This window comes from Sciurus carolinensis, chromosome 3, assembly GCF_902686445.1.
Source record: "Sciurus carolinensis chromosome 3, mSciCar1.2, whole genome shotgun sequence".
Classification (NCBI taxonomy): Eukaryota; Metazoa; Chordata; class Mammalia; order Rodentia; family Sciuridae; genus Sciurus; species Sciurus carolinensis.
In genome coordinates this window covers 88,167,587-88,184,615 of record NC_062215.1, presented here as the reverse complement: position 1 = coordinate 88,184,615, position 17,029 = coordinate 88,167,587, and the positions used below count along the sequence as shown (strand labels likewise).

General features: G+C 32.6%; 1 protein-coding gene across 2 annotated transcripts in view; it reads left to right on the top strand.

Annotated features, from left to right (window-relative positions):
- The window catches only part of Dars1 (aspartyl-tRNA synthetase 1), a 65,502-nt gene extending 48,854 nt beyond the window's left edge, over nt 1-16,648 (top strand). Inside the window, exons 9-16 of one of the 2 annotated variants that reach the window (XM_047546620.1) lie at nt 383-517; nt 2,760-2,907; nt 7,239-7,385; nt 9,163-9,205; nt 10,033-10,113; nt 11,557-11,668; nt 11,836-11,907; nt 15,963-16,648. In XM_047546620.1, coding sequence (XP_047402576.1) covers nt 383-517; nt 2,760-2,907; nt 7,239-7,385; nt 9,163-9,205; nt 10,033-10,113; nt 11,557-11,668; nt 11,836-11,907; nt 15,963-16,054 — 830 coding nt within the window. In that variant the 3' untranslated portion in view covers nt 16,055-16,648. The remainder of the gene's footprint in view (nt 1-382; nt 518-2,759; nt 2,908-7,238; nt 7,386-9,162; nt 9,206-10,032; nt 10,114-11,556; nt 11,669-11,835; nt 11,908-15,962) is intronic. The other variant, XM_047546621.1, reaches the window with a different exon arrangement.
- The last annotated feature ends 381 nt before the right edge of the window (nt 16,649-17,029 follow it).

The following is a 17,029-nucleotide window of genomic DNA, read 5'->3' as shown; positions in this document are numbered from 1 at the left end:
AGTAGCTTTAATAGGTTTGTGGTACAGAAAGGGGGCATTTATATCCAAAGAAGTAAATGTGGGTAATAGAAACTATGTAGAATCACATATATACAAGAATAAATAGAGAGACTGTGATTTTTATCTGCAGCTCTTGATTTTCCAGTTTTTCTTTAAGTGCACTACTTGAATTTAAAGTTTTACTAAAAGCTTACATTAAGGGCTGGGGCTATAGCTCAGTGGTAGATCACTTGCCTGGCAAGTGTGGGCACTGGGTTCGATTCTCAGCACCACATCTAAATAAATAAAAATAAAGGGTCCATTGACAATTTAAAAATTTTTTTACAAAGCTTACATTGATAAACTTACAACTGACTATAATATATAAATGTTTATATTTCAGCTGCCAGTGAAGGAGGAGCCAATGTATTTACTGTGTCATATTTTAAAAATAATGCATACCTTGCTCAGTCTCCACAACTGTATAAGCAAATGTGCATTTGTGCTGATTTTGAGAAGGTTTTCTGTATTGGACCAGGTAAGATTTTGTCAGTTATGATTTTTTCCAAGTTCATATTGTGTGTGTGTGTGTGTGTGGTGTGTGTGTGTGTGTGCAAAAAAAAAAATTTATATATATATATATGTTATATATATAAAATGTACAGACATTTTCAAAGTTTAGATTCTTTTATCTGCTGACTACTAGACTTTGAGGGAGCAATGACAATATGTTTCAGTAAGACTTTTTTGGGGGGGTAGACATTTTTTAGAAGATGTGTGTGTGTGAGTGTGTATACACATATACAGTCACTAGTTCTTTAAACATTTGAACATCATTTATGTGAATAGGATCATAACCATTATATATTCTTCAGCATTCTTACTGAAGAATGCTGAAGAAAATTTTTATTGTTAGAAACATTTCATTTTCAAAATGCATGCTTTGAAAATATATAATGTTTGATATATACCTAAGTATATTAATTATTTTATCTGTATGCAACTAGAACAAATCTAATTTTTAATATTGAGGAGAGTTGAAAGAATAGTTCAAGTATGAATTAGAACTATTCCTTGAACTCCCAATACTAAAAAATAGGTAGTTGCAATCTGTCAAATATTATAGTTTGTTGTCTTTAATAACCTTCTCTTGTTGTAAGTTTCCAGTGTATCTCTGTCTACTTTCAATTTTATTCCATCTGGGCCTGGTGGCACATGTCTAAAATCCCAGCAATTTAGTAAGACCTTAAGCAACTTAGCGAAACCCTCTCTCAAAATTTAATAAATAAAAGGGCTGGGGGTATAGCTTAATGGTAAAGTACTTCTGGGTTCATTCAGTCTCCAGTGCCTCCCCAAAATATTACTTTATTCCAGAGCTGTTCTGTTTTTTTTATTATTATGTATACTGTGCTTATATTGGTTTTTTGCTGAAGTCTGTTAGAAATTACTGAGGATGTCTATATTTAATAGATTATATTGACATCATTTAAAAAATACATTTGCTATTAGTCAAGTACAGGCATGTAATCATGGCATATTTTTTATGAAGCTAATTATAAGGAAAACACCACCTTTCCTTCATTTTTCAAAACTTACCAAGTTATATTATATATAATTTTTGATAGCTTAATAAAAATTAAGTACATGATAATAGAGAAACTGGCAAGATCATTAAGTGTCTTAATTTTCTGAATTTATTAACCAGTTCTTTGTTGAACATCTGATGCATAGTCTTATGTTAGGTGCTGTGTACATAAAAGAAGAATCAACCAGCATTTCTCAAATGTTAATGCATGTGAATCACCTGGGGATGTTGTTAAAATGCAGATTCTAGTCAGCAGATCTGGCATGAGGCCTACTATTCTGCAGTTCTTAAAAGCACATAGGTACTGGACACTTGATGTTGCTGATTTGCAGATCATGCTTTGAATGACAAGGGAATAAACATTGTACCTGCTCCCAAGACTTAATAAGACATGCATCAAGGAAAAAAGAAGGGAAGAAGTTGGAGTTTGCTAGTAAACATAAAAGAAAATTCAAAACTGAAATGGACTTTAAGGACAAAGTAGGATATATAAGCAACAGAGACGACATTTAGTCAGAGGAAACAATAAATAAAGAGCATGGACTGCTGGAAAAAACAAAAGTTAATAGCATTAAGAGGAAATGGGAGATACAGGGTAAGATTAAGTTGTGAGAGCATAAAATTTTAGACTTTTGTCATTTTACGTCTTATTACCGTAGTCTTTGAGAACCATTGTAAGCTACTGAGTAAGAATATGTTTATAGGACTATTAATCTGGCAGTGATGTGAAAGATGAGATGAGCCAGACTTAAGAAGCCTGGGAAGGAGGAAAATGCAATGAGATAGTGAGGACTGAACTGAAGTAATGTCTGGAATATGTATAATGTTACCTCATTTGTACAGGGGTTCATTTAGCTTGAGTCACATTTTAATAAAATTGAGAAGCACTTACTGTATTGGTCATAATTGAATCTATTTTTAATTATTGAGAAGGAACCTCAGGATCTTACATTCCCTTGGGGTTCTCAATGAGCCTCATTTATTAATTTACATTTGGTATAGCTTTTACTATAGGACCTTAGGAGTTTGTAGTGAACTTGCTGTCCAAGAGAATGCTGAAACAGATGTTTAAAGTTCCTTCCAGCCCTATAGTGATATGAAAATAGTACAGCTTGAGCACCACTGGAGTTTTATATTTAAATCCAGTTTATCTAAAACTTAAAAACACTATTTGCAGTTTATTTCTTTAATTCAGTTTTCAGAGCTGAAGACTCCAATACCCACAGACATCTAACTGAATTTGTTGGTCTAGACATTGAAATGGCTTTTAATTATCATTATCATGAAGTTGTAGAAGAAATTGCTGACACCTTGGTACAAATATTCAAAGGACTTCAAGAAAGGTAAAAAGGATTTTACATCTACAAATGGCCTTAATTTCAAATTAACGTGGGTTCTTTTTAAAAAAAAAAAATAATAATTCTTGGACTGGGAATGTGGTTTAGTGGTAGAGCACTTGCCTGGCATATGTGAGACCCTGGGTTCAATCCTCAGCACTATGAAAATTATAATAATAACAATAATTATTCTTATTGAATTGAAACATGTAGACTAAATTTCTCTTAATCTGTTAAATAGTCATATGCTGCATGAGAATGTTTTAGTCAACAAAAGACCATATATATCACAGTGGTCCCATAAGATTATATCACCTAATGACATCATAATCATCTTTGTGTAAGTACACTGTGAGATGTTCACAGTGAAAGAATCACAGAAGGTGGTCCTGTCCTTAAGTGATACGTGACAGTAGTTAGAAGAATACACATTCAATCCGTATGGATCCAAGTCTATTGGGACCTCAACTAATTAGCTTCCTTTTAGTGGTGAAGTCTACCAGATTGTGAACAGCTTGACTGAATTTGTTTTTGTTTCTGGGGTTTTTTTGTTTTATTTTTACTGATATTCTGAATGTTAGAAGAAATAAAGTATCCTTTACTTTTAGAGCAGTTTATTATTTGAGAAGTTGAATGGAATAGCTTGACACTGAGCATGGTGGTAGTGGATGCCTGTAGTCCCAGTGACACAAGAGGCTGAGCAGAAGGATCACAAGTTCTATGCCAACCTCAGCATCTTGGTGAATCCTGCTTCAAAATAAAAAATGAAAAGAACTGAGAGTGCAGTTTATTAAAGTATTTCTGGGTTCAATCACCACTACCATCAAAAAAAACAAAACAAAAAATACTTTGTATTGAGCTACATTGAGGTAGCCCAAGTTCAAATCCCACCTTGTATATCTCTGTGCCTCAATTTCCTCAGCTATTAGATGGAAATAATATTACATCAGAAGTTAAATATCCCTTTTGTCTACGAATGTTAAACCTTATCCGAATCTGTTTAACTTGTAAATTAAACCCATTAAACCTGTGTCGGGAATGGTTAATGCTTAAGTCAATTTATGTTGAGTGCTCAGTAAAGATTAGAAGAAACTTTTAGACTGAAGGAAGTTTTTACCTGATTGGTTCTGGTGAATTAGCATTTACAGAAATATTAGGTGTATTCTAGATGTTCCAAAAATTAAATTGTGTAAAGTGCCTACTTTAGGTACACCCTCTAAACTGACAAATAGGTTTTTTCCCTTAGAATCATTGAAAATTGTTTACTTGAGATGATGTTTAACATGGAGAAAACAGGAAAAGAAAATGAGAAACAAGTTGATCAAGAGAATCTCTTTTGGAGATTGGGAATATCTAGCACTTGCAAGACCCTGCCCAAAAGAGAGAAGAAACCAAAAAATCTTTTTCCTTTCTCCATCCTTGTGACTATATTTAATTATTAGGTAGGTAATAACAGACTTAATCTAGCATTTTAAAGCTGATGAAGGACCATATTGAGATTTTTTTTTTAAGAACACTGATATAACAGTTCATTATATTTTATGTTGCTTCATTGATATTGTTAAAGAGTTCAAAAATACGAATTTTACTTAACTTAAACATTGCAGGGCTCCCGGGCACAGTGGAACACACCTGTAATACTAGTGACTCGGGAAGCTAAGGCAGGAGGATCATGAGTTCAAAACTGACTTCCCAAAAGTGAGGCACCAAGTAACTCATTGAGACCCTGTCTCTAAGTAAAATACAAAATAGAACTTGGGATGCCCCTGAGTTCAATCCCTGGTACCCTCCCACCCACCCACCCCAAAAAAAAACAGTGCAGGGCTAATGAATAAATTCAAGAATGCAGAAATTAATCATTGATCTTATATTAAAATACTGCAGCATTGTAGCACATGCACAGTATTTTCTAGGCAGTCTCTGCATTGCTTTGGAAAGTTAGTATGTTTAACCTTTATCCTCTAAAATATTTGATGCAGTTTATTTTAAGCAACTTCAATTCAAATATCCATGGAAAAACTATTAATGTTTCCTTATAAACTAAATATCCTTTGAAACCAAACTAGATGTCCTTCAATTGATGAATGGATAAAGAAACTGTGATATATATATATATATATATATATATATATATATATATATATATATATACACACAATGAAATACTACTCAGCTATAAAGAATAATAAAATTATGGCATTTGCAGGCAATGGATGAAATTGGAGAATATCATGCTAAGTGAGATAAACCAATCTCCAAAAACCAAAGGACGAATGATCTTGCTGATAAGCGGATGATGACACATAATGGGGGGTGGGAGGGGGGCAAAAATGGAGGAAGGAGGGACTGTATAGAGGGAAAAGAGGGGTGGGGGGGAAAATAACTGAATGATTCAAACATCATTACCCTATGTAAATGTATGATTACGCAAATGGTATATATGCTGTTACTCCATGTACAAACAGAAGCAACAAGTATCCCATTTGTTTACAATAAAAATTAAATTTAAAAAATAAATAAATATCCTTTGAAACCATGATGCAGGAGCATAGCTTGTCTCATTTTCTTTTAACATTTGTAATTCAAGAAAGTTTCTGAATCTGTTTATTTTAGATATAGTGTCTCTATTTAATATGAGTGAAATTTTTACTTTGTTACAAATAACAGCAAGCATGAATCATGCCCTTTGGATTAATCAAATCTCCACTTATTACAAACTGGGACACCATGATTGCTGAACTTATTCAGTACACTTAATGTGGCAATTTGACAATAAAATTCTTCTTTCTATATTTTATGAATCATGTAGGAATTTTAAGATTCTGTGTCGCTTGTAAATCGGGTTATCAGGCTTATGTTACCTTATCCTTTCAGGTTTATGTTAGTTTTTATATATTAGAATAATAATATGAATTGAATTTTAAGCATTGATAGTCATATTTTTGTACTACCATTGTTAGAAATGAGTGAGGATTAATATTCAAAGCTATTTAAAAATCAGTTATTGGAGCTGGGCATAGTGATACACGCCTGTAATCCCAGTGGCTTGGAAGGCTGAGCCAGGAGGAACCAGGTTCAAAGCCAGCCTCAGCAAAAGTAAGACACTAAACCACTAAGTGAGATTCTATCTCTAAATAAAAAGGACTGGGGAAGTGGCTCAGTGGTTGAGTGCCCCTGAGTTCAATCCCCAGTACCAAAAAAAAAAAATTATTGTTATCTTCCTAACCCTTCTTCTATTAAGATTTGAATATATCAGTGACTAAATTTATTGTTCCCATGAAAGCCTTTAAGTCCAACAAGGAAGTGTTTTAATTTCTAAGGTATAAATGCTGGATGAAGAACACTAGAATATAAATTCTAGATGGAAAATTCTGTATGTAAAATATAAACATACTTTTTTCAAGTCCATTAATTATGGATATTTTAAGAATACATACAGAAGTATGGATACTAGCCTAATGAACAGCCGTGTACTCACCACCTGATTTTATCTATTGTTAACCCATGGCCAGTTTTGTTTTACCCATTTCCTCTACCCCATGTTTTATTTTGAAGCAAAACAGATTCCCACATCATTTCATCTTAAGTACTTTAGCACAAATTTTTTTTTATTTGTTTATTTGTTTGTTTATTTTTCCAGTATTGGGGATTGAACCCAGGGGCACTTTATCACTGAGCATTATCCCCACCTCTTTTAATTTTTTAATTTGAGACAGGTCTTGCTAAATTACTAAGACTGGCCTCCAACTTGCAGTCTTCCTCAGTCTCCTGAGTTACTGGGATTACAGGCAAGCACCATCACATCTGACTTTTCTTTTAATCTTAATAAAATATCTTGCACAACAGAAATTCAGTTTGGTTAACTTTTGTCTTGGGCCTACTATGTATAGGGATTATCAAGATGGGAAAGAAAATAGGAAAGAAATTAGCACTCTACTAATGAACTTAAAACAGCATAACGGGAATGGTGGCAGGGCACGGGTGGGACAAGTATTCATTAATTTGTTCTTCCTTGAGGTTAAAGGTGTTGTTAAAGGATTTAAGTCAGTTTTTTAAATGCTTCATAAAACGGGTATTTTGTTTCTAACAATGCCTGATATGAGTCATAAAGAAAATTTTGAATCCTTTAATACTGCTTTTATTAGAAAAACATGAGACCAAGAAATGTTACTAGATATTTTAAGTATATAAATTTCATTCTTTAACTTAATTTGATAACCATTTTCCTGATACATATATTGATTCAAAGAATGATTTTTTTCATACTGCCACAGTGACCTCTTGTGGGGGAAACACATATCTCACAAATTTTATTAACTAAATCATTGTACATATAGGTTTCAGACTGAAATTCAAACGGTGAATAAACAATTCCCTTGTGAACCCTTCAAATTTTTGGAGCCAACTTTGAGACTAGAATACTGTGAAGCTTTAGCTATGCTTAGAGAAGCTGGAGTTGAAATGGGAGATGAAGAAGATCTGAGGTTTGTTTTTATTAATTTTTTTAAACCTTTATTTATTAACTTTAATATTTAAGAGAATGAATATATTAACAAATTATTTTCTCACCCAATAAATTTTATTAACTTTTGTGTATAGTATGGTGCTGTTTTATGAATATATGATCTGAAATTAAAATGTTATGTTTAATATAGTTTACCTAAGCTTCTATAATTTTGTTCATAAATATCTTTTCCCCCTCATATTTATATCCCTTTCAAGAGCGTAAGGTGTTTTGCCTTAGATCTTACCACCTAGTATGTTACTTTTCTTTCCAAATCAGTGGTATTAGGGTAGAAAGTAGTCTAAATCCACCCTCATACAAAATTGGGGCATAAAAATGTTAACATCTCCCAAAGTTATACCAATTATTACTCTTATTTGGGGTTGGTGGTGCATACCTGTAATCCCAGCTGCTCAAGAGGTTAAGGCAGGAGGTTTGCAAGTTTGAGGCCAGCCTGGGCTATATTTAGCAAACCTCTGTCTCAAAATCAAAAATAAAACAGGCAAAGATGTAGCTCAGTGGTAGAGGACCCCTGAATCAATACCTAGTACTGGGAGGTGGGGAGGGGTATTCTTTATTTGATGCATAATATTAATTAGTCTAAATCCAGATCATACAACTTGGAATTTAGAAACAAATTAATGTAGTTTAGTAAAGATTAAAAATTACTCTAACTTATCACGTGGTAGGAAAAGGAAATTATTGTTCTATTATTTTTTAAAGTTTTTATAAAAATACATATATTATACTTAAAACCCATTATTTTTGTTCCTTTACAAGAAATATATATATTTAATTATAGATAATATATTCATATATTATGCATGTTTATATGATTTTTATATGTGTGTGTATGTATGTTTTTGAGCATCCCCTACACTGCTAGATGACATTTAAAGGGAAACCATATAAATGTTATAATTATTCTAAGTTGGCAATATTTTCTTAAGAATTTTGGAAACTGCCTTTAAAGACTAAAGAAACTACCTCTTCACTTCAAAAATTTAATGTATCTGTGTAGATACTTACATTTTAAATACTTGTAAATATTGATTTTTATTTTATTTTACAAACCTTTGATAAAGAATACCAAAAATTGGAGACACAGAGCTGGGGATGTAGCAAAATGGTTGACCACTTGCCTAGCATGTGTAAGTTCCTGGGTTCAATACCCCAGCACCAAGCGGAAAAAGGCAGAGGGCACCATTTAAGGGCAAGACTAGCTCATGTTGGTTTAGTGAAGTTTTATTATATGTAACTGTAGAAAATCATTTCATCCATGCTGTTTTCAATTGATGAATTTCTCAATTCTCTTTGGTCCTAATTATTGGAGCAGCAACTACTAAATCTAAGTCATGTTCATAAGTGATTTTCTGTAGAACTTCCCCTTTAAAAAAACAGCAGGATAAACAACTCTGTTTGGCCATATTTTTTATCCTTTAAGGAGTTATAGAAAGGAGTGGCATATTAATGTTTTTTTTTTTTTTTTTAATTGGTGGATGGGGTACCAGGGATTGAACCAGAGGGTGCTAAACCACTGAGTTACATCCCCAGCCTATTTTATTTTGAGACAGTGTTCTTGTTGAGTTGCTTGGGACCTAAGTTGCTGAGGCTGGCTTTGAACTTGGGATCCTCCTGCCTCAGCCTCCCGAGCTGCTGAGATTACAGACATGCATCACTATGCCTGGCTAATTTAAAACTCTTTGTAAGTTGCTGTTTTTAATTTTCAAACACCTGACTTCATCTTTCTTTTTCAGTACACCAAATGAAAAACTATTGGGTCGTTTGGTAAAGGAAAAGGTAAGACTCTCTTATACATGCTGTGCTTTTTTTCTATATCTGAATATATCCTTGTACAAGAGAATTGTCACAGAAGGTTGTAGAACTCTTCCCATAGTGATAAACTTCCAGAATAAATAAAAGGAGAATGATACTTTTTTCTTAATTCTTTGAAAAATGAAAAATAGTTAGCTAGGCTCTGCCTGAACAGTTTTATTAACTCAGTATTTGATATTTGTACTAAGTTATACTGAGGTGTCTGTGAAAGTGACCTCAAAGACCTCAGAATTATTTGAGGACCTAGAAAGAACCTCAACATTATTTGCGGTTATTTTTAAAAATTCTTCCGTGAGTATCCCTACTAACTCATGAGACTTGAAGATAAATAAGCTTTCTTTCTGCTACTTTACTCTCGCATTTTCTAAAAGTAAAAACACCAAACAGGATAAAAGCTATATTTACTATGGTCAACAATGAGGTAATGAAATGAAAAACTCCTTGAGCGCCTCTTGATGGTAGCACTTAACGTGGTTAAACTGACTAGAGAACTCAGATATTTCTGAAACCACACAATATTGAATTTATACCTTTAAAAGGCAGTGGTTCAGATTTGAACCATGGCTCATATATTGACTGGTAAATAGCTCCCAAAGATTAGGTACTGCAATTATTTGTAACATCATGACAAAATGCTATAGGATGTAAATGTTACTTGAAAAAAGCAGGATATTGATTATATATAGTGTACATATAGTAATTTCGAAGAACAAAACTTTACATTAAAAAATGTTCATTTAACAAAAAGTTTCTTTTAAAAATTATTTTATTTGCCTTTATTCTTTTTGTAGTATGATACAGATTTTTATATTCTTGATAAATATCCATTGGCTGTAAGACCTTTCTATACCATGCCTGACCCAAGAAATCCTGTAAGTAATTTGATTTTAAATAGCCTGTTTGGGTGAAGGAAAAAAAATTATTACCACCACATCAAATCGTATAGTGGGAACTGGGCACAGTGGTGCATGCTCTTAATCCCCTCAGCTTTGGTGGCTGAGGCAAGAGGATTGCAAGTTCAAAGCCAGCCTCAGCAACTTATTGGGACCCTAAACAACTCAGTGAGACCCTGTCTCTAAATAAAATACAGAAAAGGACTGAAGATGTGACTAGTGGTTAAGTGCTCCTGAGTTTAATCCTGGTGCAAAAAAAAGAAAAAAGAAAACAGAAAAAGAAAAAATGTGTAATGGCAATAATGATCTTCATTAATAATTTTCCGGCTGGGGATATAGCTCAGTTGGTAGAGCGCTTGCCTTGCAAGCATAAGACCCTGGGTTCAATCCCCAGCACCGCAAAAAAAAAAAAAAAAAAAAAAATTCAGTTTCAGTAGACACATCATTATACATATTTTTACTCATGTCTGTAATATGTAATGTTTGTAATATATGAGTATTTGACATTATTTGTGAAAATTTGAATATCCTGATAAATTAGTCCTGAAAACCTATATTAAAATTTATTTTTCTGGGCCAAATTTTTAAAGATTTATAAGGAAGAAAGATTATATAAATGATAAGTGGTATTACTAGATTTATTTTAATAGATCATCATCATCATTGACCTTGACCTGGGAATTCAGGTTGTTTTAAGAGTTAATTATCTAAATAATGTCTTGCATCTTTTTACTGCTTTTTTTTGCGGTTATTCTCAGACTTTAGTATGTATCAGAATCACCTAGAGGACTTTTTAAAAAACAGATATACCAAATATCTGATAGGGAACAGGTCAAACAGTGATAGATTGATTTCAGTTTACTTAGATTAAAAGAACTTTTTTAATTATAAAAGGCTAAGCAACTGTTGGTAATTTGACCTACAATTATATTACACTTTAAAGCATTTCAGGTAATAAAGTGAAATAAAAATCTGCATTTTTAAAAACTATGTATATATTTTTAGTTGTCCATGGACCTTTATTTTATTTATTTATTTATTTATTTATTTATTTATTTATATGTGGTGTTGAGAATCAAACCCAGTGCCTCACCTATGCTAGGCAAGTGCTCTACCATTGAGCTACAACCCCAGCCCAAAATCTGTACTGCTTTTTAACTTTAGATGTAGAATTCTGATTTGTTTTGGGGGGATGTAGAAGGAGAGGACAGAAGTCTGAGACAAGTAAGAAAGAAATCACTTAGCCTTCAGTAGCTCTACTTTAAACAAGTAAATTATATTCATCGAAGAAAGTTGCATCATTACTTATAGGAAAGGATAGATTTTTCATGCAATGTAGATTTTTTTCTACATACTATTTTAATATTGGAAAAAGGGTGATAGTATTTGAAGAGTGGTGGATTTTGTTTGCTTTTCATACAGAAACAGTCCAACTCTTATGATATGTTCATGAGAGGAGAAGAAATATTGTCTGGAGCTCAAAGAATCCATGATCCTCAGCTGCTAACAGAGAGAGCCTTACATCATGGAATTGGTAAACAACTTAAAATATATTTATCAGAGTGTTTATTCTGAAAACAATGTCTTGTAAACATTTTAAAGACTTTTCAAAGTCTTTTTAATCTTCCTTGAACACTATTGTCTTTTAATTTTTCAAGCTAAATAAGATGATAAATTTTATTTATTTATTTTTTTTAATAGATTTGGAGAAAATCAAAGCTTACATTGATTCCTTCCGTTTTGGAGCCCCTCCTCATGCTGGTGGAGGCATCGGTAATACTGTTATTATTTACAAATAAGTCTATCCTAGTAAGTGTAATACAAATTTGAACCATAAGAATATTTTAAAGTGAGTTATGACTGAGTGAAAATTTGATTCCCAAAGTGCAAAATGAGCAGCTTACTTATATATTCTAAAATATTGTAGGGCTGGGGGTGTAGCTCAGTTTTAGAGAGCTTGTCTAGCATGCAAGAGACCTAAGAGACCTTGCTTTCAATCCCCAGCACTATAAAAAAAAGGAAAGGGGAAGGCAGGGGGTGTGGAGAGACCATTATTGGTAGAGTAAAAAGGTACGATTCACATAATGGGTACAAATATTTGCAGATTTTTTATCTGATAAGAGATGACTGTCCTGAAGATATATAAAACTATTAAAACTCAACAATTTTTAAAAACTCAGTTTAAAAATAAGCAAGGGACTTCAATAGACTTTCTCCAAAGAAGTTGTAAATGGCCATGAAGCACATGAAAAAAATCAGTCACTAATCATTAGGGAAATACAACTTAAGACTGTAATGAGATAGTACTTCATACACATTAGGATGACTACTATTTAAAAACAAAAACAGAAAAATAAGTGGCAAGAATGTAGAAAAATTAGAACCATTGTGTACTTTTGGTAGGAGTGTAAACTAGTATAGTCGCTATGGAAAACAGTATGGTGGTTCCTCAAAAAATGAAAAGTAGAATCAACCATATGATTCAGCAGTTATACTTGGCATATGCCCAAAAGAATGGAGTCTCAAATATTTGTGCATCCTTGTTTATAGCAACATTAGTCATTTTAACTAAAACATGAAAGCAACCCAGTTGTCCATCAGTAGATGAATGGATGAGGAAAATATGGTACAGGTTGAGTGTACCTTCTCTGAAATGCTAGAAACTAGAAGTGTTTCAGATTTGGGAGATTTTTCGATTTTGGCATATTTGCATAGACTCTACCACTTAAGCATCAGCATCCCTAATCTTAAAATCCCAAATCTGAAATCAGAAAACTTTTTGAGTGCTGCATGATTCTCAGAAAGTCTCAGATTTTGGAGAATTTGAATTTTCAGAGTAGGGATGCTCACTATGTGTGTGTGTGTGTGTGTGTGTGTGTGTGTGTGTGTGTGTTAGGTTTGGTTTTTTTTTTGCTTTAATGATTTCCCAGTGTGTGCATATGTTAAAATAACACATTGTACACCAAAAATATATAAAATGTTTGGTCATTTATACTCAGTATATCTAGAAAAAAATTTTAAAAATAATTAGCACTGATAAAGGTGATAGGAATTATTTTTTAAAGAGATATAAATTGTAGAGAAGTGGCACTCACCTTTAATCCCAGCAACTTGGGAAGCTGAGGCAGGAAAATCAAAAGTTCAAGACTAATCTCCACAACTTACTTGACTCAAACTAAAAGGGCTAAGGATATATCGCTCAGTGGTAAAACACACCTGAATTCCATCCCCAGTACTACCAAAAAAAATGTTATAGAGATGGTGGTTATACAACATTATGAATGTATTTAATCCATTAAATCCCAGGTTTTCAGTTCTGTGAATATTTGAATGAAGTTGACACAGATAAGTTCAGACATTTCAAAATCATAAGCTAGAGCTTGTATGTATTATTATATTAAAAAGTATTATAATTATACCATAATTATATAATTGTTACATAATTATATTGTGTAAATTAGGTTACTATTATACACTACATTTAAATTTTTATGTTTCACATCTGGGGTGATGGAATAAAGGTTAATACACTGAACTGTATGCCTAAAAATTATTAAGATGGTAAATTTTATATGCATTTTAACACAATAAAAAGAATTGAAGGAAAAAAGATACAAAATAGTGTACATTCACCTCCCTATAGGAACCATTGTTTCTAATTTTCAGCTGAACTTTGCAAAGATATGCGAAGAAACACATTTTTATTTCTTATTTTTTAAATACATTTTTTAGTTGTAGGTGGTGGACACAATACCTTTATTTTTATGTGGTGCTAAGGATCAAACCCAGGGCCCCATGCACACTAGGTGAGCGCACCACCACTGAACCACAACCCAGCCCCACATTTTTAAATAATTATTTTTACACAAATTATAACATACTGTATACACCATTCAATACCTTGCATGTTTTACATAATATTTTGTAACTGTTTCTTATCAATTAAGAGCTTTGTATTCTTTTTAAATTACTATGTAGAGTGTATTGAAAGGTTATACCATAATCTTGTTAGCCAGCTTTGTTGACAAACTTGTAGGTTAGTTACCAGCCTTTCCTTATTATAAAAAAATGCTACATTGAATGTATAGTTTAAATACTAATGGGAAAATTAGGGCTATTTTCTCTCATTCAGTAATGTGCGTTTCTAATAAATTTTTTCAAACTTCTGCAATGATGGGCAGTGTAAATTTTAACCTAAATTATGTAAAAAGATGCTTGATGATTATCAAAATACCACTTGTGTTTTAGCCAGGCATGGTGGCACACACGCCTATAATCCCAGAGACTCGGGAAGCTGAGACAGGAGGATCACAAGTTCAAGACTATCTTTAGCTACTTTAGTGGGACACTAACCACCTTAGTGAGACCCTGTGTCCAAAAGTAATAAGGGCTGGGGATACAGCTCAGTGGTAGAGCACCCCTGATTTCAATCCCCAGTTACTTCCCCGCCACCAAAAATATACTTGTTTGTTTTTTTTATAATTAACATTTGAGAAGAAGAAGGGATGTGTTATTCCATCTGCAGGTGTATGTTGGTAAAGAAGAGAACTGGAAATATTAATTCTCTCATTTATATTTATAATTTTTTGTATGTGGTCCTGGGAATTGAACCCAGAGGTACTCTACCACTGAGCTAATCCCCAGATCTTTTTATTTTTTATTTTGAGACAGGATCTTCCTGGTAACCTGAAACTTGTGATTCTCCTACATCAGCTTCCCAAGTTGCTGAGATTACACACATGTGCCATCACACCCAGATATATTAATAATATTTATTATAAATCTTTGAAAAGTCATTGCCATATAAAAATAATTTTTGACCTTTGCCTTCTGTCTGTGCTGTGTTAGTCTTTTATAAATTTAGTGAAATAGATGAACCAAATACAAGAAGTTTTATGTGCTAGTTTTTCTGTGCTTCGTAGTTTGGTCTTAACTTTTGTCAGTAATATTTAAGCCACATGTCTGATGACCATGGTGGCAAACACCTGTAATTACAACTGGACAACCTAACAAGACCCTCTCTCAAAATAAATAACAAATGACTCAGGATATAAAGCATACCTGAATTCATTCCTCAGTATCAAATTTTTAAAATTAGGTCACATATCAAAATTAATATCATTTCTACACCCAGAACACCTTGTATGATTATGTACCCTAGTACTTTCTATGCTAGGGACCACCATGTTAAATAACTATAAAATCACAATAAATGTTTTAGTACTTTATTGATATACTTCCTTGAACAAATTTAGGATTCTTATACTCATTGCCTGAACTGCAAAATCAGAATCTGGTATCAGTTGAAACATTGGCTTTTCAAGTGGCTTGTTTTCATTTTTTATTTTATTAAATCATAGATTTTGTTCACTTACATATAGACTTGTAGTTCACCTTTCAAACTGCATGCCACTTAAGGATATCTCTTTTAGTCTTTCACATATATAGCAGCTTTTTTATTTTTTTCTTTCCCATGTTTTTTTATTGGTGCATTATGATTTAACGTAATAGTGGAAGTCATATTACATATTCATACATGCCCAATGATACAACAATATAATTTGGTCCACATTGTTCCCCCTGGTCTCTTTCCTCTACTCTACTGGTCTCCCTTTTGTTTCCATGAGACCATAACCCCCGGCAGCATTTCTGTTTCTAAATCAATACCCAAAATATTCAATTTTGAATAAAGTCAAATAACAAATTATTTTCCTTCCCAACAAGGAAAAGCATAGAGTTAACAATGATATTATATTTGTAGTTCTATGTAAGAAAGACCCTGAGAGGTTTTTCAGGAAAGAAATTAATGGTCATTTTGTTTTCCTCAGGATTGGAACGAGTGACTATGCTGTTTTTGGGATTGCATAATGTGCGTCAGACCTCGATGTTCCCTCGTGACCCCAAACGGCTCACTCCTTAAACCCACCATGGTCCTTATTCTTTCCAGGAAGTTACTATCGATCAGGTTGTACCTTAGGTACTTAAAATATGCAATAGAATAATTGTCTTATCTAAAGTGCCACAGTTGTTTTTTAATTAATTCAGTATAGGTTAATTTAGAAGACAAAATTTTTATAACTTTCAACATTCTTTAGTAGGAAATGCTTGAACATTTTAAAAAGAAGTTCATGCAATTTATTAAAAATCATATTCCATTATTAAATGTTAACTAGAGTTTTAAACAGTTAAGATTGTGAACATTTTTTTCTGTTCTATATTATGGTGGCTACAGTATTAACATCTTAAATTTTCAATATTCAAACTTACTTTTTTAACTTTGGACATTAAGATGAGAACAACTGGAGAAATACCCAAGATTTTAACAAGTATCTAATTGGCATCTCATGAAAAATTAGAAAGTATCAGAATCTTAAAAGTTATACCCAAAAATCATGTAAAGCAGGCAAAAGTACTAGCAAGAAAATAATAAAAATATTACTGTATTAAATTGTTAAATTCTAAGCCTGAATGTTCAATAAATTTTAAAGCTAATTAAAGTTTGTCTTTGTGTAACTTTGTGGCAGTCTGATTTTATAACTGGTTCTTGGCATTTTTACTTTGGGGAAAGAAAGAAAAAAATACACAACCAGTTTATATAAATGCTTAAAAACTAATGAGAACTGATTTTTTATTTGCAGTACTAGAAATTGAAAAAACAACTTTTCAGCGTGTATCTTTATCAAGCTATAAGTTCAAACAGCTTGGGTTGGTTAATAGAGTTCATTTTACATGAATAAAAATATTATAGAATATATAATATTTCAGAATATATCCAATTTCAGGGCTAGTCTGTAGCTCAGTGCAGAGCTTTTACCAAATGTGCATAAAGCCCTGGGCTTGATCCCCCAGTACTATAAGAAAAAAAAGAATTTCCCATTTTGATCTTAACTGGTAC